A 20,999-nucleotide genomic window follows, 5' to 3' on the forward strand; every position below is an offset into this window, starting at 1 on the left:
AAAACCAAAAGAACCAAAGGGAAAACTGAAGGCAAAAAAATGTCTGTGGAAATCAGGTGATAAACCAAAGCAGTATCAGGGGGCCAGAACTGACATAACAACAACAACTGCGCTTATATACCGCTGTTCTGGACAGATTAGTACCCCACCTAGAGTGGTGAACAAGTTAGTGTTATTATTATCCCCACAATACAGCTGGGGAGCTGGGCTGAGAGGAGCGGCTGACCCAAGGCCACCTACTGAGCTCATGGCAGTAGTGGGATTTGAACCAGTAGAGTGCTGATTCACAGCCCAACCACTTATCCACTGTGCTACAGCAAAATCCATGTTGAAAAGTCCTCAGTCAGAACCAGGCAATCCACAGAGGCTCATCTTAGACTCACCCTGAATTCCTGGAATCATTTTTAAAAAATTCTCTTGTGCTTCCACCACTGCATCCTCCAACCTAGGAATCCCCCGGCTGCACCACTGTACCCAAGCGTGCTGAGACAGAACAGCAAAGGAGAAATACACTGAATTACACCATTAAGGGCTCCCGTGAGCTTTAAGTACCCACCAGGGCAGGAGGTGGCCTCCTCTCTTTCTTCGCCATTTATTGCTCTGTCCTTTTGAGGCCTTTTAGTTTAGAAGCTTATAAAAATTCAGACGATGACCAAAATCAGAGAGAGAACGCGCCCCAAATACTAGCCCCTGAGGTGGAGGGATCAAAGGAGGGGCATCAGCGTGAACAATTAAAAGAGGGCACACCACTCCAGCTTATAGGACAAGAGTCTATCGCCTTCTCAACTTTCCTCAACCTCATTCCGTGCAAGTGAAGAAAACAGTTCTCCCGTCCCCTCCATCAATTTACTGGCAAGGAAACAAGACTGCTGGCAGGAAAGAGCATATTCACACCACAAGAAACAGGATGCTCGGGAAGCTGCAGAATTTGCATTTGTCTAGATTGGCAGGCTGCTTGAGCTGCTCTGGGAGCCCATCACTAGGCAACTGATGTCTTGCCTGGAGATCAGGGTAGGGGTGACAAAGTTCACGATAAGAGAAAGGACACCCAGACGTAGCCAAACAGCTCAAGTGAGCCACAATTATTCTAAGGAAGATCTTTGCCCATGTTGCACCAATATAGATAAAAGCACATGACAATAATCAATACTGAGCAATACTAGGCCAAGCACTTGTATTCTAGATGGACGTTCAGACTTTGCATGAATCGTCTGTGTTTTTTTCTAAGCGTTAGGTAATTCTAACAGGTGTGCTTTAATCTTTTGACAGTTAATTAAAATAGTTGACTCTATCGAGATTAATGTTCCTCTATCGGAGATTCAACCAATGGTGATCTCTCAACTTAACTTTTTCTGACACTTCTCAGAGATTTATAGTTTTGTTTTGCAAGTTTGAGTATAACGTGATTTTTTACTAATTGGAAGGTTGTACAATAGAAACTATGAATATTCAATGAAGCATCAAACCAATTATTGTTTGTGCTATCATGTGAACAGACCTTAAATATTTGCATAAGATGACTTACAAAATTGCAAACTCAGATAGAATGGCAGAGCTCTGATGGAAGAAATCTCTTGAGAGAATTTAGGTGAGAACTTATTTTTACCTATGCATTTCATAGAAACTTTGATTATGTTAAACTTGGAATTTATTAAGAAATGTTAGCAAACTTATTTCTTATTGCCTTTCTGTGTTCTGTTTTTATAGGATTTATATTAATAACCATTTATATTTTGATTACTTGCTTCATTAAAAAAACTAGGGTGTATTTTCAATAAAGTGAAATAAACTCTAGACAGGTGTCTATGCATTTGATAAGGAGTTGCAAAGCAATATCAAACCCTATATAAAATAAATGTACTCATAAATAGGTGGTTCAAAGAACTTATCTGTTTGACAGGTCTGAGAACTAACTGCTGAAAACTTTACAAGAGAAAAGATACATCTTTCTCTTGATTAAGTGGAAGCTTAGTTTCAGACACGGGCAAAAGCTCGTTACACCCATGAATCCACAATGTTTAAAAACAATGCAGCTTTATTTCCAATTAACCCTTTTCTGAATTCAAACTTTTAAAAAACAGTTATGTTGCTGACAAAGGCGTGAAGAAGACATGGTCAACGCCAGGGTGCCGTGTTCAGGAGTACAGTTGCTTGATTTTCTGCACTGATTTCTTCCACCAGTCTGCCCAGTGCTGGGCCTTCATCAGGTGGGCCGTGCTTCCCTCCTTAATTCTGGCGAACTCTGCTTCAAGCACTTGTTTGAATTTCTGTGTTAAGAAAACACAACATCACAAATCGGGATCTGGCATCGCCAGCTCTTTTCATCCAGACAGAAGTGCGAGACGGAGGGTGCAGGCAGGTGGATCAACAGCAGTGGGCAGTGCAAGGCCATTCGCAGCATCCTTCATGCTGTTCTCTAGTTGGCGCTAGAGACTCACACGGCAGGGTGTGGCCCTGAGGCCAATGGAGGAGCCACTGACAAACAAATGGCACCTCCTGGGAATTGCTTTCTCCTGAATTTAAAAAACCAAAGGGTGAAATATGTATATTTCTTAAATGGGTAGCGAGTGACTTGGAGGATTGTAATCTCCACTGGCACTTTTGAGCACATATCCAGTATGTTGTTCTGGGTTAATGCAGAAAATGCCAACTTGTTTAGGTAACGCAAGAGATTGGTGCTCCTGGAAAGCAGCAGAATGGGGAAGCTGACCTTTGGTAGCACCGCAGAGAGAGGAAGAGAGATGGAAGGCTACAGGTTTGGCAGGGGGCTTGACCTTTGCATGAATCATCTGGGGTGATCCCTCAAATTTGTGTCCTCCATCCCTCCACCATTTACTAGTTAATAAACTCTCTTGTTCAGGGGCTCCAAAAAATCTAAATCTGGATTTGCAAAACAGTCCCTGCCAGGGCTTTTTTTTCTGGGAAAAGAGGTGGTGGAACTGAGAGCAGAACCACAAGTGACAAAAGGCACAGATTGGACACTTGTCAGCTTCCCTCAAGTTTTGATGGGAAATGTAGGCAGCTTGGCGGAATGTTGGACAAGTGACAGTTGAAAAGTCCATTGGACAGCAGTCAGAGAGCCAAGCTGCAAGACCAGGATGCCTACATTTCCCATCAAAACTTGAGGGAAACTGACAAGTGTCCAATCTGTGCCTTTTGTCACTTGTGGTTCTGCTCTCAGTGGGTTGCCCTCGGAGAAAATGGTCACATGGCTGGTGGCCCCGCCCCTTCATCTCCAGACAGAGGGGAGTTGAGATTGACCTCTGCGCCTCCCCTCTGTCTGGAGATCAGGGGGCGGGGCCACCAGCCATGTGACCATTTTCAAGAGGTTCCGGAACTCCGTTCCACTGCGCTCCAGCTGAAAAAAAGCCCTGGTCCCTGCTAAACAACTAGCACAGAGAAAGCTGTGTGAATAAGCGCATTCCAGATTTTTTTTCAACAGAGCCCACAATTTGTAGCTGTTACCCTTGCTGTGGATTTCTTAGTGAAATTCTGAGTTCTGTGAAACTCTGATGAAAAATTACAGGAGCCTCCTTAGGGGCTTGACCCAGCAACCCCATCAAGATCAGCCTGTCTCTGTGATTTCTTTTGAAAAAATATTGTATTGCTTCATTGTGCACTGAGCTGCAAATACAGTACAACTTCTACCACTTTCTCGCACAAGGAATGCCTGATCGACGCCTGCCTCGGTAATGAATACTTAGTGCAGTTCACCTGGGATTGCACAGAGAAATTTTGGAAGCAGCTGCTGCTGCGACTCAATATCCATCTCAAGAAAAAGGTGAGTATCTGGCAGCGTAACCACACACAGCATCTACTCTCGACTGCTGTGCAGAGCTTGTCCCTACCCACCTTTTCTCCATACACACAAGCGGCTGCTTTCCTATGAGACCTGGGTTTCCAACAGCACCCAATGCCTTACCATGTAAACAGCATCTCTCTCTTTGACAGCAGCCACGTGACCCAGAGTTGTCTTGGTGGTTGTTATGGCAGCGGTTTCTTGGCAGAGGATTTGATCTGGGAGGCCCACCAGCGTCGTTCTTGGGATTCCAGGCCAGGTCCTTAAAAATTACACACAAACAAACAATGCCCCACCCCGCCCCAAAGTGAAATTGTTTATATGTACCTTATCAACCACCATACCAGAGGACTGAAGAGTAGCAAATATTACAACTATTTTTTAAAAAGGAGTCCAGAGGACAGCCAACAAATTACAGGTTAGGTAACATAACAACTATTCCAGGTAAATTAGCAGAAACCGTTATTAAAGTTTAAGGCACACAGAAGGACAAAGCCTGCAGAGGGAAGATCAGCATGACTTCTGCAAAAGGAATCTCTGCCTCACCAACATTTTGGAGTTCTTTGAGAAGGTAACAAGCATGCCAATAAGGGTGACCTGTGGCTGCTTATTCAAGGATAAAAGGACCGGTCCGTTTATGGATTAAAGTTGGTTAAACAGGAAGCAGAAGGCAGGAATAAATGGAAAGGTCTTGCAATGGAGGGAACTAAGCAAAGGGCCTAGTGCTATTTGCCCATAAATGATTTGGAACGGGGAATAAACAATACAGTGGCCAAGTTTGCAGATGATACCAAATTATTCAGGATGGAGGAAACCAAGTCTGATTGTAAAGAGCTCCAGGAGATCTCTCAACGTTGAGTGGGTGGGCAACAATGTAGCAAATGAAATTTAGTGCAGGAAGTGGATCCAGAGAAGTTAGCCGTGTTAGTCTGTTTTAGCAAAATAGTAAAGAGTCCAGTAGCACCTTTAAGACTAACCAACTTTATTGTAGAATAAGCTTTCGAGAGCCACAGCAATCTTTGTCAGATGCACTGTAGCATTTATGCTACAATTGTAGCATTGTATGCTACAATAAAGTTGGTTAGTCTTAAAGATGCTACTGGACTCTTTACTAGTGTAGGAAGTGTAAGGCAATACAAACTGGAACAAAAAATCTTTAAATATGTGCTGATAGGGTGTGAACTGGCTGAGACTGAGAGCAGAGCTAGACATGACAAGTGTCATGGGTTTGCTTGAGTGTCCCTACTTATATGTGTTTTCCCATTAATTGTCTGTGCACTTGCTCACGCAGTAACACATCCCTCGATCCTGTGGATGGATCGGCACAAGTTTTATCCCAGTTCCTCCAAGACTGGGGGATGACATCCCACGTTGCACCTTGTGTTTGCACATGGGCATGGGAAGGGGAGGGTGCCTTGCTTCCTAGGACCATGCTCTCCATTTTATCCCAACAACCACTAAGCAAGATAACCGATGTTGTAACCTACCCTGAGCCCACTTATGGGCTCCTTCTCCCATAATATTAGGACTCATGAGTACCCAGTGAAGTTGATGGGCAACAGATTCAGAACAGAAAAAGGAAACACTTTGTTACTGGATGAGTAATTAAATTGTGGCATCCACTGCCTCAAGCATAGATAGTTTTAAGAGGGAATTAGATTGACAGAGGATAGGTTTGTCAGTAGCTGCTTAACATGGTGATTATAGGGGACCTCCATAAGCAGAGGTAATGAGCCCTGAACACCAGGCAGGAGGCAACGTCAGGCGAAGGCACTGGCCTCGATGCTCTGGTTGTTGGCGCTCGAGGGCAATTGCTTAGCCATTGTATGAATCAGGACACGGGACTAGATAGGCCACTAGTCTGATGCAGCGGGGGCATCTTATGCTTAGCAACATTACCTGCTTCCACGTTCGGCTAGCAGCTTACATTCTTCCACGGCTAAGGAAAGGCCAGCTTTTTTACGGCGGATCAGGGTGCTGGTCTTTTCCCTCGGGGTCTCTGTTTCTAGAACAGGGTAAGATCAGACTCCACATCAGTGTGGCAGGGGCCGTTTCCACACGACTCACCTTCATCTGGAACGGGGCACAACGTCACGAAAAAAACACAGAAGATAGCGTCTTCTCGCGCGGGTTTTGTGGGGCACAGGGGATCATCAATTATAAACAAAAATGTCTACTTGGAGCATGGCTGTTGTGTATAACGGAATTTTTTTGGAACCAAGCATAATACATTATAACATCATAACAATATAATGACAGGGTTACTTTGTGCTGTGGTTACATGGATTTCTTTTATATTTTCAAAGATTAACTATCTATGTTTTTTGGGTAAAAAGCTCCGAGTTTGGCATTACTCGGCGCCAACACTGCATGCGCACCATCCTGGGGTTCTTTTGTTTTTGTTTCTTTTCTCCACTGTCAACGCCTCAGTGCTGGGCACTTCTGGCCATAATAATGTCACAACACAATGCAATTGAGCATATAGAAAATTATTTTTTAAAGGTGGTGGTGATGTGATGGCACCAGTGAGGCCAACAATGATGTCCACACCTCACCACGTGATCCTCTTTATTTTATGGCAGTGTGGACAAAAAAAGATTAAAAATGGTGTGTGTGGAAAAGTAGGTAGCCAAAATGAAACCTATCCTTGGGGACTGAACACTCAAAAAGAGGAGTAAATCGCATGTGTAGAAAAGGTCTGAAACCCAGCCCAACATTTGCATGCCCCTGGCCTTACTTCCCATCTGCACATCGTCAACGGTGAGGCTGTCGTCAAGCTCCATAAGGATCTTTTCAGTGCAGGTGGCCAACGTGGAAATGAATCTCTGGGCACACTCAATGGCGCAGGCCTGTGGGGGAAGCATTTGTGTTGATGCCCTTTTTGCACATTAATTTTCCAAGCAGCTCACACTCAGAATTGCTTCATGTGATTGAATAGCCTCTCACTCTTCACAGATGAAAAGAGGGACACTCTGTCATCTCGGGAACCTCTTGTTCCTTGAGTAAAGTGCCTCCTCTGATTGCTCTACCTTGTAGGTGGTTCTGCGGCACCCTGCCTGACCCCCTGGCTTCAGCTGTGCCAATGAACTGTCCATAAATATTTTAAAACTAAAGGACAGGTAAGAGAGCAAATGCTTGCAGCGAGTGAGTGGGCCTACGACTGCCATCTGGGGAAAAGAGAAAGAGGAGGAAGCGTTATCTTCCTTATCTTCCACCTCATTCACCCGAGGGTTGCAATTTTATGTGCATTTGCCTAAGAAAAAATCCCATTGAACTGAATGGACTTGCTCCTCACCAAAAGGAACTGGTGTTTACCTTGGCAGTCCCAAAAGACCTGGAGGTCAGAAGACTTAAGGGAAACTTCTCCCACATTTGTATTACTTTAATTATTTTTTGTCTGCTGTTTTATTTGTTTTAATTAAGGTGGTGTTATCCTGATTGTCATTCATGTAATTTGCAAGCTGCCGTGACAGCATGTGCAGTGTAAAAACATGATTTAACCCCCCCGCCCCCACAAAAGCTAGAATGCTTCTCTGCATGAAAAAACTCTCAACTTGGCTACACAAATAAAGCAGCTCAAAGCTCTTTTAAACCTCACTTCAAAAATCCCTCTTACAGGCACAGCTTTGTCTCTGCCCTCAAATAACTCTCCCCTGAGCACTGAAACTCAGAGAAACCTGGCATGGCTTCCAAAGGTACCTTCAGTTTCTGGGTGCAGAGATGGATCCCATCTGTTTGTTCGTTCTGTCTTTCTTCCTCCTCTTGGCACAAAATTTGCAACTGGGGTAAGTTGTCTGGATGTCCCAGAGTTGGGCGTAGTTTATTCTTGTTCTTGTCCTTTAAATGAATAGTCAAGCTGTGAATTGTTCCATTTGTGTGCTGGGTTACTGGAGGCTGGGGGCAGCACTGGTAGTCCCGCCTCTTACTGACTCCTGGGCTATGCCTGGGTACACTGCTTGAAGGCCAAGTGCTGTTCCCCCATTCATGTTTGCATTTCCAGCTCCAATAAGGCCAATACGGTAGCCATGGTCTCCTGCCCTCAGAGTCACAGGCCAGTGTGTGCAAGTTCAGTGATTTCACAGAAGAGGTGAGTATGCACATGTAGGTGCAGAATTCACTTTCCTAAAAATCTCAGCTTTCATTTTAAAATCCCACTCATTTCTGCCCTTTACGGTTGTTTGTGTAATGCCAGAAGAGCTGCTAAATAAGATTTTCATAAAGTTCCAACTTAAGTGTCCTGTACAGCACATCCCACTACAAGAAGGCACAAAAGAAGAGAAATGAAGCATCTAGTCTAATTGTTTCAGAGCAGAGGGCACATAGCTCTGGGTACAGGTCACTGGGACAGCCATTTAGCACCATCTGGTCTTTGCTTTGGAAGTTAGAACTGCAGGTATCTCCAGTTTGCACTGCTTGCCTGGTGGTATACACAGCTTCTGCCAGTGGGCCCAGCAAAGAGCAAGCCACCATCAGGCAGCAGCAAGTGCTGATCTGTCCTTTGGGGGGAACAAATCCTTACTCTGTCTAGGATGAAAGGCACCTGCCATCCCACCAAGGAGTTGTGCTTCCCATGTGTTTAACTGGCCATTATATTTTAGGATTGCAGCCAATGGGCCTCAGTCAAGAACCAGCAAGCTAAAGAAAAATGTAAACAAATCTGAAAAGTAGCTGGGACTTTAACCCAAGGAGGTAGAAAGAGAAGGGTTGCCTACCAGGTCCCAAACTGGTTCCGTCCATCAGGTGGCCTGCTAGTTCCTCCTGTTGAAGCCAAAGCATGTGGGCAAGGCCTGGCTCTTTACTTGGGCTGGATTCTAGCCTGGCCTCTGCCTAGATCTCTCCCTCTGCCAGGATAATTGTCCTCGGGAGACGCTCTGCTTGCCTGCTGCAGCCTTATATTCCCACCCTATCCTTCCACACTGAGACCGACTCAGACTCTGGTCTGCAGCTGATTCTGCTTCAGTGACTCTCACCTGATCCCGGATTGCACCCTGCCAGAATTCACACGATCGCCTGGCTTTCTGATGCTCTGCTGCCTAAGGCCCAGCACAGACCCAAAGGTTCAGGGGGCAACACGCCTGCTCTGCGTGGCAGGGGCAGCACAAAGGGGTTGCGGGGCGGGCAGGCAGGCAGGAGGAAACAACAGATCAGAATATTCCAGGATGTTCAATCATTGTACCTTCACAATGTCCCATTTTTGCAGTTGTTCCTGGAAATCGCGCCGGATCTGCTCTGTGGAATCTATGAGGAGTTGCTCTTGATCTTTTAAAAGTTTCCCAGTAAGCAGCTGGGCAATCTCAGGGAGCAGCCCCTCAAACCTCCTCAGCTGATCCCGGAACTCTGTTAGATTTCAGGAATAAAAAGCAAGGCCCCGTTATTCCCTTCATGCGCCAAGCATGGCACTGGCCACAGACACAGTAATTGATCAGAGAACCTGCATTTGCATTTCAGAACAGGAGACCAGTCTCTAGCCTTCATGGCTGGGGGTGGGGGCGGGAAGGAAGACTTGTAAGGACAACACAGAGAGAGCCAGGCAGGGGTTCGAGTGGCCAACACAGGGACATTGCCTGGTCTGAGTTTTCAGTTTGTTTTCCAGGCAAAGTGAATTATGCAAAACCAAATATATTCAAATGTACTTATGTTTGCATAATTTTACAGACTGCAGAATTGTAGCATGTGTGTGTGTGTGTGAGATTCTTATTTTAAGAACACAGTTCACACAGCTCACACAAAAGACTAGTGATACATTGAAAATGATAAAGATCAGTATGTATAATGGAGCACATGATGTCTTCCTATCCACATCAAGCCAATTTTTTACAACAAAGAGGTCTATTGATAGCTCTGATAGTTAATGTTTAGAAGCAGTATGCCTCTCAACACTAGACATTTGGGACAAACTTCAGGCACTACCATTGGGGGCAATTGTCTGGGCATTGCTGGAGTCAAAGTGCCAGTCCAGATGGATCTGTGGTGATGATGATGATGACAACGACAACATTCGATTTATATACCACCCTTCAGGACAACTTAATGCCCACTCAGAGTGGTTTACAAAGTATGCCATTATTATTCCCACAACAAAACACCCTGTGAGGTGGGTGGGGCTGAGAGAGCTCCAGAGAGCCATGACAAGCCCAAGGTCACCCAGCTGGCTTCAAGTGGAGGAGTGGGGGAATCAAACTTGGCTCTCCAGATTGGAGTCTCGCGCTCTTAACCACTACACCAAACTGGATTTCCGATTCGATCCGATTCAGCAGAGCTTCTTCTTATTTCTCAAATTAGCTAGCTATAGGATATTCTAGGATTTAAATTAATTAGTCACGACCATTTTGCTCCACTGGGCCACTGGAAGTTATCCAAAATTAATGTCTTTGCAATGCTTTTGCGGGGGTGAGCTTTGGTACAATCAAGTTACCATGTACCTTAAAACCAGGGCTTTTTTTTCTGGGAAAAGAGGTGGTGGAACTCAGTGGGTTGCCCTCAGAGAAAATGGTCACATGGTTGGTGGCCCCACCCCCTGATCTCCAGACAGAGGGGAGTTTAGATTGCCCTCCGCGCCGCTCAGCGGTGCAGAGGGCAATCTTAACTCCCCTCTATTGTCAGACTGTGGCTTGAACAAAAGTTGTAATCCAGACTACCCTTTGCAATGACACAATAGCCCATGGATTTCAAAAGGCTTTACTGTAGATAAACAACCATTGTAAGTCCACACTCCAAGATACAGGGATCATGGCTGAGCTAGATATTGTTACGAATGACAGGCAAAAGCAAAGGTACAGAATAACAGTTCCCTGCAGGCCCCATCCTCCCCCCCAGTTCTCAAAACAATCGGCCCGAGGTTGAGAAAGTGAAAGTTTCCCAAGGGTGTCTGAAAGGCAGATATATGTAGACATAACATTCATCTTCTCTCTGTGAGCTTCCAGCGGAAGGCTTGCCACCTGCAAAGAAAACACTTAATATACTGACAGGATTAAAACGGAGTCTCTTTGGCTTAAACATAGTCAGAACCTGACATCTATCTGGAGATCAGGGGGCGGGGCCACCAGCCACGTGACCATTTTCAAGAGGTGCCGGAACTCCGTTCCACCGCGTTCCAGCTGAAAAAAAGCCCTGCTTAAAACAAAGCAGAAAAGAATATAGCTAAGAGTTTACCAGAAATGCAGGTATTATGGTAATCATCAGTCTGTTCTAAATACAGCAGAAGCTTCTGTCCCATCACATCGACACACTGGTCATAGGTTTCTTGCAGGTATTCTGGCCTTGTGATCTGATGCTTGTCCTTTTTGTAGAAATCCTTTGGAAGTTGGAGGGGGAGGGGGGAGAAGAAAAAAAAGAGCTAGATGAAGTTTTCTGAGTCCCAGAGTTTAACCATGGCGGTGGCGGAGGAAGCCTTATTGTGAATAAGGACTCATCATAAGAACAGCCTGCTAGAGCCCCCTGGAAATCTGCACGTGGGACATCGCTGCTGCCCTCTCCTTTGTGTTCCCAGCATTCTATACCCAGAAGTATATATTGATTCTGTACATGGAAGGTTTCATTCTCAGACTAATAGTTGTATTGGGGGCAGGGGGAAGGAATGTCCAATACAATGAAGCCAGGGGGACATGAGGCAAGTTGTATTACATGTTATAGAGAGTGGAGAGGGAAAAGTCTCCTAACAGGTAGTTTCAACTTAACACTAGGGGTGTGCAAGGCCTACCTGTTTCAGTAAACCTGATGCGGTTTTAACTGAATCAGGAAACTGTTTTGGTATTCGCGTTTCGGTAATAGATTTGGCTTTTCAGCTTGATTCGGCCATTGTTTTCAATGAGAAAACCTTATCCCGGCTTTCCGGGAGTCTGGGGGTGGGTGGGCATTTTCTGTCCGAATTATACCAAACTTGGTGGAGATCTTCTCCTAACTCTCCTCTAACTACCCCCCAAGTTTCAGAAAGATTGGACTTTGGGGGGCCATGTTATGCCCCTCCAAACAAGGTGCCCCCATCCTCCTACACTCTCCATGGTTCTCTATGGGGAAAAACAAGTCCTCTTTCTAGGTGGCTTGGGGTGGCATTTTGCAAGCAAAATGCACCCAACCTTCAGGGGACCTGCTCCCACCTGTCCTCCCACTCTCCACCACGTTTCAGGCAGATTCCACTTTGGGGGGCCATTTTATGGCCTCCCAAAGAAGGTGCCCCTATCCACCTCTGCTCCACTATTCCCTATGGGAGAAATAAGAGAGGCTTGTCTGGCTAGGGATGGCATTTTGCATGCAAAATGCCCCCAACCTTCAGGGGCCCATCTGCTACCTGTCCTCCCACCCTCCACCAAGGCTCAACCAGATCCCACTTTGGGGGGCCATTTTATGCCCCCCCCAAAGGTGGTTCTCCTGCCACACCACTTTGCCTTTCTACTGTGGGGAAGACTTCCACACCACAGAAACACATGGGATTGGGACTGCCAATGGCCACAGCCACAGTCCACCTGCACCCAAACTGCCAAATACCACATACCCCCTCCCCAAAACCTAACCTCCCATGTCCTGTGGCCAGCCACTTTCTATTGATTCCTGTTATGGGAAAATCTCCCACAGCAGGAACCCACAGAATGTGGCATCTATGGCCACAGGCACAGTCCCCCTTTTAAATCCACCCCCCCCACACTAACCCAAAGACACCCTCCCCAACATTCCCACACCGGCCACTACCCCAGGAGTAGGCTGGCCAGCTGTCCCCCATTGTTCCCTGTGATGGGAACTTTTAAACTCTCTTTCCCAGGGCAATTATGCACAGCCCAGGGGTGCCACAATGGTGGGCACACTCCTGGTTGCTAGCTTGTCCCTGTGAAAGAGCACCTGAACCACAGACACCCTCCCCCAAATTCCCCCACCACCTACAGAGATGGCTGGCCAGCCAGCCCCATTGTTCCCTATGATGGGAACCAAGTGCACAACAAAGAATAAAACACAAACACACACTGAATAAAGTTTTTAAAAAATTATTTTCTCACTTTCAAAGTACAAGTAGGCAAAGCATTGTGACACATTACACCAGCAGTCCCCCACACAGAAAAATAACACAACACACTTAACATCAGAGAATCACAAAAACACAATTCCTATCAAAAACACTTTATTTCTTGAACAGCTTTAGGTTACACCGCAAGGGGGGACACCAAAGGGCATGCCAGCAGTATCTTACACAAAAATAACACAACTCACTTCACATTAAAGAATCACCCAAAACACAATTGCTGTCAAAAACAGTGAAGTGAGTTGTGTTATTTTGTGTAGATCAATAGAAAGTGGCTGGCCACAGGACAGAGGAAGTTAGGTTTTGGGGAGGGTGTGTGTGGTATTTGGCAGTTTGGGTGCAGGTGGAACTGTGGCTGTGGCCATTGGCAGCCCCAATCCCATGTGTTTCTGCGGTGTGGAAGTCTTCCCCACAGTAGAAAAGCAAAGTGGTGTGGCAGGAGAACCACCTTTGGGGGGGGCATAAAATGGCCCCCCAAAGTGGGATCTGGTTGAGCCTTGGTGGAGGGTGGGAGGACAGGTAGCAGATGGGCCCCTGAAGGTTGGGGGCATTTTGCATGCAAAATGCCATCCCTAGCCAGACAAGCCTCTCTTATTTCTCCCATAGGGAATAGTGGAGCAGAGGTGGATAGGGGCACCTTCTTTGGGAGGCCATAAAATGGCCCCCCAAAGTGGAATCTGCCTGAAACGTGGTGGAGAGTGGGAGGACAGGTGGGAGCAGGTCCCCTGAAGGTTGGGTGCATTTTGCTTGCAAAATGCCACCCCAAGCCACCTAGAAAGAGAACTTGTTTTTCCCCATAGAGAACCATGGAGAGTGTAGGAGGATGGGGGCACCTTGTTTGGAGGGGCATAACATGGCCCCCCAAAGTCCAATCTTTCTGAAACTTGGGGGGTAGTTAGAGGAGAGTTAGGAGAAGATCTCCACCAAGTTTGGTATGATTTGGACAGAAAATGCCCACCCACCCCCCAGACTCCCGGAAAGCCGGGATAAGGTTTTCTCATTGAAAACAATGGCCAAATCGATTCGGCAATCTCTGATTTGGTATTACCGAAATTTTTTGGTATTCAGAAAAAGTTTCGGTAATACCAAAAAACCCAAAATGGCCCTGATTCGATAACTTTAACCTAATCAGAATACCGAATTGCACACCCCTACTTAACACCAGCATAGCACCAGAATAATAAAACAATATTTCATTAGTAGCAATTGATATGTTTTAAAAATGTATTTACCTCAGCAATAGTCATCAGAACATCAAAGTTGTCCCAGACAATACAGAAGATAATCCCTTTAAAGTGGGTGTAACTGGAGGAGAAAAGTTTTTAAAGAAGTGTTTAGTTATGGCAATAGCACTGTATCAAATGGCATAGATATGGTGCTAGGGTCACCCCCCCCCCCCCCGCTCCCGTAATAACAAAGCTACACAAGGGGACCAACTACAGCTGAAAGGGGGGGGGGGGCTCTGCAACCCCAGCGGAATCACCAAGCTGGCAGAACAAGCTGATTTCAGTTCAAAATATCGGTCTGGGAAACTTCGTGGCATCTGGGGCCATAACAACCCCTAAGTGTAGTGGCCAAGCAGCTATGGTCAGTAGGAGGAAGGAAGCCTGGGGTGGGGGTAGGCAAAGCTGGCTGGAGGTAGGAATGCAAATTCCTCTCCCCGCAAGTCCTCAGGGGTCCCTCTTTTGTTTTATAACACGTATTAGTTATATTGTGCTTCCAAAAAAGTGATTAGAGATTTTTTTCCCAAACAGAAATTCTGGCTGCCTGTTGAGTCTAAACATGAAAGGCCTATTTTTAAAATATTTAACCAGAAGGTTATGCTGGAAGTGGCATACAGGATAAAAAGGCAGTAATGGGGACAGATTATCTGCAAGTGAAGATCAGGATTATACGTGGCTGGAAAGTTGCCCAGAAGACACAAAGATCTGTGGCTATGCAAAGACCTGAGACTGAATCCCGCCACTCTGTCGCTCTGCTCAGCTACGACTCCATGGGGCTTTTTTCCTGCTTCTGAGGGGAGGGTGGTTGGCCTCGTGTTGGGTTGGGAGGTCGGTGGGGTAGGAAGGGCAAGGTTTTTCCTAATGAAAGTTTAATAATTGCATTTGCTATTTACGGGGGTGTTTTTAGTTTTGCTGGCTGTAGTGTTGCTTGCTCTGCTGCTTGCTAGTGTTCTTTTTTTTAAAAAAAGTTTTTATTGGATTAGCTTATAATATCATTCAATACATACATTACCCCCTTGTAAGTCTATTTCTAACCCCCTCCCTTTCCTCCCCCCTTTTTAGTTGACTTCCAACAGTTTTCCAACCCTTAGTCTATCTTATTACTTAATTACTTAGTATCTCATATATTCTATTAAACACACCCTTAATACTTTTCTCTAAGCTTGTTAAATCTCTACTAAAAATATCTCTATAGTACAAATTTCCCTTTAAATACCTCAGTTAAACCATATATTCTACATAAGATAATGCTAGCATAATAGTATATATTAGCGATCAAGATATTAAAAATATAACATTATATCCATTTTGCTTTCCGTTTACTTAAACTCTTTACTTTCCACAATCATCCTGATTCTAATATTAGCTTAGACTCTAATATTCTATCACACACCCATCTTTTACTATTTCTTATTCTAAGCTTATTTTAAGTCTATAAGGCAACTGTTATACTCAAATATCCATTATATACTCTTTACTTAAGCTATATATTATAAATAATATCTAACTAGCTTAATCTTATATATCCATAGTAAAACATCTATTATTTAATACTCTATAATTTTTAATTTTATCATAACCCCAATGGTAGCTTAGATTTTTATAATTACTGCTTGCAAGTGTTCTTAAGAGTAGTTCTTGTAGTTGCTTGCTGTAATTGACTGGTTTGATATTTATGTTGGTTCCCATGCTTCAGTTCGGTTCTGTTGGGCTTTGTTGGTTCCGCTTGCATTGGGACTTGCATTCTGGGACTGGCTTTTAGTCAATGGCCAGGGCTGCCCCTTTGCTGAAGGTTGAACCTTGAGACGTTTTCCACAAGAGTAAACCACGGAGAGTGGTTGGGGGCAGCTTGTTCAGGGCTCCATGGAACTGGGACCTTGTGTCCCATTAGTGGACAAGAAGGACTAGGTTCCTTGCAAACTTGGTGAAGGTTTGCTTGAAAAACGTCCTCCAGCCCTGCCCCCTGGATAGTTTTCCCCATAGGGAATAATGGATGGATATATTCAGGATTGTCTAATTTTAATAAAAACTGGATTAGAAGATCTGACCCAGAGATCAGGGATACTGAACATTTATGTTATTGTGATGCCCAAATCTGGATTAAAATGACTTTTGGGGGGTGCACACCCCTAGCCCTGGTGCCTCACATCTTGCATATCCAAACTGAATACAATGAGTTGGGCTGCTTTAGAGGAAAATTAACCCCAAACTTGCTCCAGATGCCATCTCGATGCCACCTCATTTAGGACCTGGAATAAAGCAGCAAGGACTTACTCAGAGTCTTTTGGCTTGTCCCCAAAGATTAAGAATTTCTTGTCTCCTTTAGTTTGTTTAATGTATTTCTGTATGGAGTTGTTGCTGCACACAAAAGAGGAATAAAAAAAATTAGCTGTTTTTCTATATGTAGTTATTTTGGCAGTATGATGGTTATATAAGCAATAACAAAATAAAAACTGGCAAGGCCCATTGACGGTGCCATTGACGGTGCTACTCAAGTCTACTGAATGGGGCTTACTCCCAGGAAAGAGATCTGCGTATGGTACTCCAAACGTGGAGGTTTTGTAAATGTGTCGGAATCCTGTTTTCAAGCCACCTGGGAGGGGTCAGGAGGACTCAGCGGGGTACATCTGGCACGTGGGCATCCCCAGTTCCAGCTCCGGCATCTCTGGCTAAAAGGACCAGGCAGTAGGGCAATCTGAAGAACCTCCACCTGAGCCCCAGGAGAGCGGCTGCCCGTCTGAACAGACAAAAACGACCTGGATGGACCAGGGCTCTGATTTGGTATGAGTCAGCTTCACACGAGCCCATCAATCATCTTCAAGGAACATGCAGATTCCTACAGTGCCGTCACATTTAGGAGTTCATCAGGCTCTGAAGACATTCTGTTGACGTTTGTGAACTTCAACAAGACAGAACTCCAGGTGGGGAAAAAACAGCCCGCCCCTTGCCTGCTCTTCCTCGAATTTCCCCCCAGTGACTGCAGACCAACATTTCCAATCCAAGCACGTAGACACGGTTCTCTAAGTTACGAGAGCTGTACTGCGTGCAGAGAAGCAACCCAGGCACTTACAGACCCCCCCCCCTTTAAAGTGTTGATTGGACTGCTTTTCGGAAGCCCTTGGGATGGGATTCAGTCTAACGAGCAGCCAGAGGGACGAGGAACTCTGTAGATTGAAAAATCTGGCCTAACCAGATTTCTCAATCATCCCCAGTAAACTCTTTAAGTTAATTAATTATGTATAATTAAGTTAATTATGCTTTATCTGTTCTCAATCAATGGGGTACAAGGCAGGATGTAAGCAAGGTGGTGGTGGTGACATCAGGTTTAAAAGCTGACGTTGTGCTTCTGAGTACAGCTTTTGTTAGCACAACATCCACGTTCCAATTTCTTGGTCCTGTGTACAGGTCAAACATACAAGCTGATTTTAGTCACAGCCTCTTCCCCAGGAATCCTAAGAACTGCAGCTGCATGTGCATGAGGAATCTCTAATGCTCGGGACCCTCACCAAACTACAAGGATTCCTTGGGGGAAACCATGACAGTTAAACTGATCTAAAACCAGCCTAAGTGTAAATATACCCTTTAGGACAGAGGCTATACAGAAACAAAGAAGAGTGCTGTCAGGCCCTGCCAGTTAGATCCCCAGTTACTTCACTGAGGACACTTCAAGAGTCCAGTTAAAGTTTCTTTATTAGAGATCCATCAGTATCAGTGCGTTCAGACTGCAGCACTGGCAGAAGTGACGTAAAGGGGGGAAAGGCAGTGTTAGCTATAGGGCAAGGTTCCCACCCTGGTATAGGGACCGTTAGAATTTAGACACGCAGGGCCTAGAAGGTTGGAGGGGGTAGGGTAGGGGAAGACAACGGCTGATTCCAGACGGCCCTCCCCATCGCGAAATGTTGCGCGTCGTCGCGCAGAAAACGCGAAATATCGCATTTTCTCGCGCGAGTTTTGCGCGACGCCATGCAAAACTTGCGTGAGAAAACACAATATTTCGCGTTTTCTGCGTGACGACGCGCGACGTTTCACGATGGGGAGGGCCGTCTGGAATCGGCCAAGGATGAGCTCATTTCATGTCTCAGGGAGATACAGCTCCGACCAGCACTTCAAGGACACTTTCTCATGCCAGTCGGGAAAGTGAAAGTAGCCACCTGTAAGATAAGCGATTCACAGCTACACAGTTAGACAGCTTCACAGATATTTCTTTACACATTCTCAGAGGCTCAGAATACAATACAGAGTATAATAGGCACACATGGCAGATAAGCAGGGCGCATCTGACAAGTGCCATGAATATTTGTGATTTTAGCTTCTGATAGGAAAACTACATATTCATACTGGAGTAAATTTAAAAATACTATTGTCTAATGCAAGAAGAGAACAAGTTCGAAACTGGGAACTCTGATGTATAACAGTGGGAAGTTCAGACATGGATAGAGACAGTGACACGCGTGTATTTTGGCACATGGACATGTAGTTTTGATTGAGGAATGTGGTGATCAACAATGACTTACATAGTATTCCTTAGAGGTCTGGTTCTTCTGACCGAAGAACATGAAACGCATCTAAACCTATTTTAGCCAATAACATGTACAAGATATGCAGTGGTGATTTCAATCTGCATTGCACTACTCCAAGCAGAAATGCCCAAACCAAATCTGTGCCACGAGAGAAAAACTAATCACAGTCTTCTGTAAGCAACTATTTGCAATAGATGACCTCCTCCATGGATTCAAATTCAAGTCCAGCAGCACCTTAAAGACCAACGAGATTCTCCATTCCTGCCTGTATCTGATGAAGGGAGCTTTGACTCCTGAAAGCTTATATGCTAGAAGATCTCCTTGGTCTTTAAAGTGCTACTGGACCCGAATCTGATTCTTCCACTGCTGTTCAACACAACTACCCACCTGATACTATCCTCAGTTTGGTTTAGTGGTTAAGACTCTAGTCTGGAGAACCAGGTTTGATTTCCCACTCCTCCACTTGAAGCCAGCTGGGTGACCTTGGGTCAGTCACAGCTCTTTCAGAGCGCTCTCAGCCCCACCCACCTCACAGGGTGTTTGTTGTTGTGGGGATAATAATGACATACTTGGTAAACCGCTCTGATTGGGCATTAAGTTGAACTGAAGGGCAATATATAAACTGAATGTTATTATCCTAATTCAGAGAGGCAGCAAAATTATTCATCTTCAGGGGAGTGTGCTCTCTGTGTCTCTGCAAGAATCAGTGCTCTGGGCTGGACTCTTCCAAACATGACACACACTCAGATCAGTGACACAAGGGCAATTTACACATCAAAAAAACATGAATCCTGTTGATGGACATGCTCTGGGAGTTCCATGCTTGGAATTTGATTTCCAAGCACAAGTGGTCTCAATCCAAATTGGTCCCATGCCCAACTGGGAATTAAGTTCTGAGCAGGGAACTCCCAGAGTATGTTTGTCAACAGGATACATTGGAAACACTTAGGGGACATAAGGGAACTTTGTAATATGTGTCCAGAAGGGCAGAAGAACCGGAGCCCTGAAGGGTAGTAAATCATAGTAACAGTAAACCTTTTCAGATGTAGCAATGAACTATGTCTCCAAGTTTAATTCAAGGAAAAAATGTGCCTCAGACACCCCGGGTGGAAAGCGCTCCTCATTCACCAGCTCCTGTGAAGCAGGCATTGGGCATGAATATCCGTTTTGTGTAGAAACTCAGGTGGGAAAGGAAATAGGCAACACTCCTGAGAACCAGGAGGCAGGAGAGAGAGAATCCTCACCTGCCAGCTACCGAGAGCCTCTTGCTAAAGGAAATCGATTTTTTTGCTGAGACAGACATGGTGTTCTGACCGGCAGGGCTTGCAATGGGTTCACCACGGGAAGTTCCGGAGGCGACAGCTGGGAATGTTGGAATTGGATAAAGCACTTTTCAAAACACAAAGGAAAAAAGACAGAAATAAGCGTTAAATTGTTGGCTGAGTTGGCTGCTGAGACTGGCAATATCAAGTATTTCTCAGGGCCACAGAACTGGCCAAGAGTCCCAGTAGCACCACCATTTCCCCTTTGCATGAACTTCCAGAAAGAAAACAGGAGAGAGTTTGCAGGGACCCCCGATTCATTGGCCGCAGCCACCTCAGATCCCGGATCCGGCACATAAATCACAATGCACACTCTTCTGTAAATGGAAGTCTGCGGTTGGTTATTGCCCATGTAGCTAACAGAAAGAACATCGAGAAGCTTAGCATTTGAGTTTTAAAAAGACAGGCTTGTTTCTAGATCACATGGTTGTGGTAAAATGTTTGAAAATGCACGGGGCATCCAGGACGAGAAGTTGAGACTCGTGCATCTTAGGTGATCTCCCATCCCCTTCTATAACCTTTTTTGGCCTAATTTTCTCCTCTTTTACTACCAATTACTTCTAGACATTTAGCGGTACCTGATCTGTGACAAATCACGCCAAATGTTTCAGATACTCCATTTCTGCAGCAGAAACAAAAACTAAAAACATGATGTAGGAAAAAATGTAAGCCATGTTTGTTCAATTTATGTTTATAATTTGGAGTTCTTTCTTCCATAACACTGACTGGAGTTAAAATTGCAATCTCTGATGAAGTTCACTTGCTTTTAACAGGTACCTGATGGGAAGAAAGATCAGCAAGTGCAGCTTTCCCTCCAAAAGCAAGAAGCAGAACATCACCCTGCCAAAGACATGCCTCCAAGGGCTGTTTTGCTAGGAAACCACCTGGCACAGCTCGTGGATTCCGCATCTCATCCAAGGTAGTATTCCTGACTGGAGCTCCCTTTCCATGCTTTGTCCCAGCAGAGCAAAGACAGAGGAAGGAGAGACGTGTTGGAGAACATTTTCTCCAGCTTAAGGGTACAGTGGAGTGCCCACATAAAGTCTCTTGTTGGCAAGCGCACCAGCTCACCATTCCAAGCTGTAAGCTAGAGCACCAACTTACATGTAAACAAACTTGGATGGG

General features: G+C 45.2%; 1 protein-coding gene and 1 long non-coding RNA gene across 2 annotated transcripts in view; one reads left to right on the forward strand and one right to left on the reverse strand.

Annotated features, from left to right (window-relative positions):
* LOC129342166 (uncharacterized) overlaps positions 1 to 20,999 on the forward strand; it is a 200,717-nt gene that overhangs the window by 19,698 nt on the left and 160,020 nt on the right. The gene's annotated exons all lie outside the window — the stretch shown is intronic.
* CCDC180 (coiled-coil domain containing 180) overlaps positions 2,040 to 20,999 on the reverse strand; it is a 95,439-nt gene continuing 76,479 nt past the window's right edge. The window contains exons 28-37 of the mRNA XM_054997788.1: positions 19,797 to 19,941; positions 16,307 to 16,390; positions 14,042 to 14,114; positions 10,952 to 11,093; positions 8,976 to 9,136; positions 7,499 to 7,636; positions 6,537 to 6,648; positions 5,699 to 5,804; positions 3,923 to 4,061; positions 2,040 to 2,267 (exon numbers count right to left, since the gene is read on the reverse strand). Of these exons, the coding sequence (XP_054853763.1) occupies positions 2,136 to 2,267; positions 3,923 to 4,061; positions 5,699 to 5,804; positions 6,537 to 6,648; positions 7,499 to 7,636; positions 8,976 to 9,136; positions 10,952 to 11,093; positions 14,042 to 14,114; positions 16,307 to 16,390; positions 19,797 to 19,941 (1,232 nt within the window). The 3' untranslated portion in view covers positions 2,040 to 2,135. The remainder of the gene's footprint in view (positions 2,268 to 3,922; positions 4,062 to 5,698; positions 5,805 to 6,536; positions 6,649 to 7,498; positions 7,637 to 8,975; positions 9,137 to 10,951; positions 11,094 to 14,041; positions 14,115 to 16,306; positions 16,391 to 19,796; positions 19,942 to 20,999) is intronic.

This window comes from Eublepharis macularius, chromosome 14 (genome assembly GCF_028583425.1).
Source record: "Eublepharis macularius isolate TG4126 chromosome 14, MPM_Emac_v1.0, whole genome shotgun sequence".
NCBI lineage: Eukaryota > Metazoa > Chordata > Lepidosauria > Squamata > Eublepharidae > Eublepharis > Eublepharis macularius.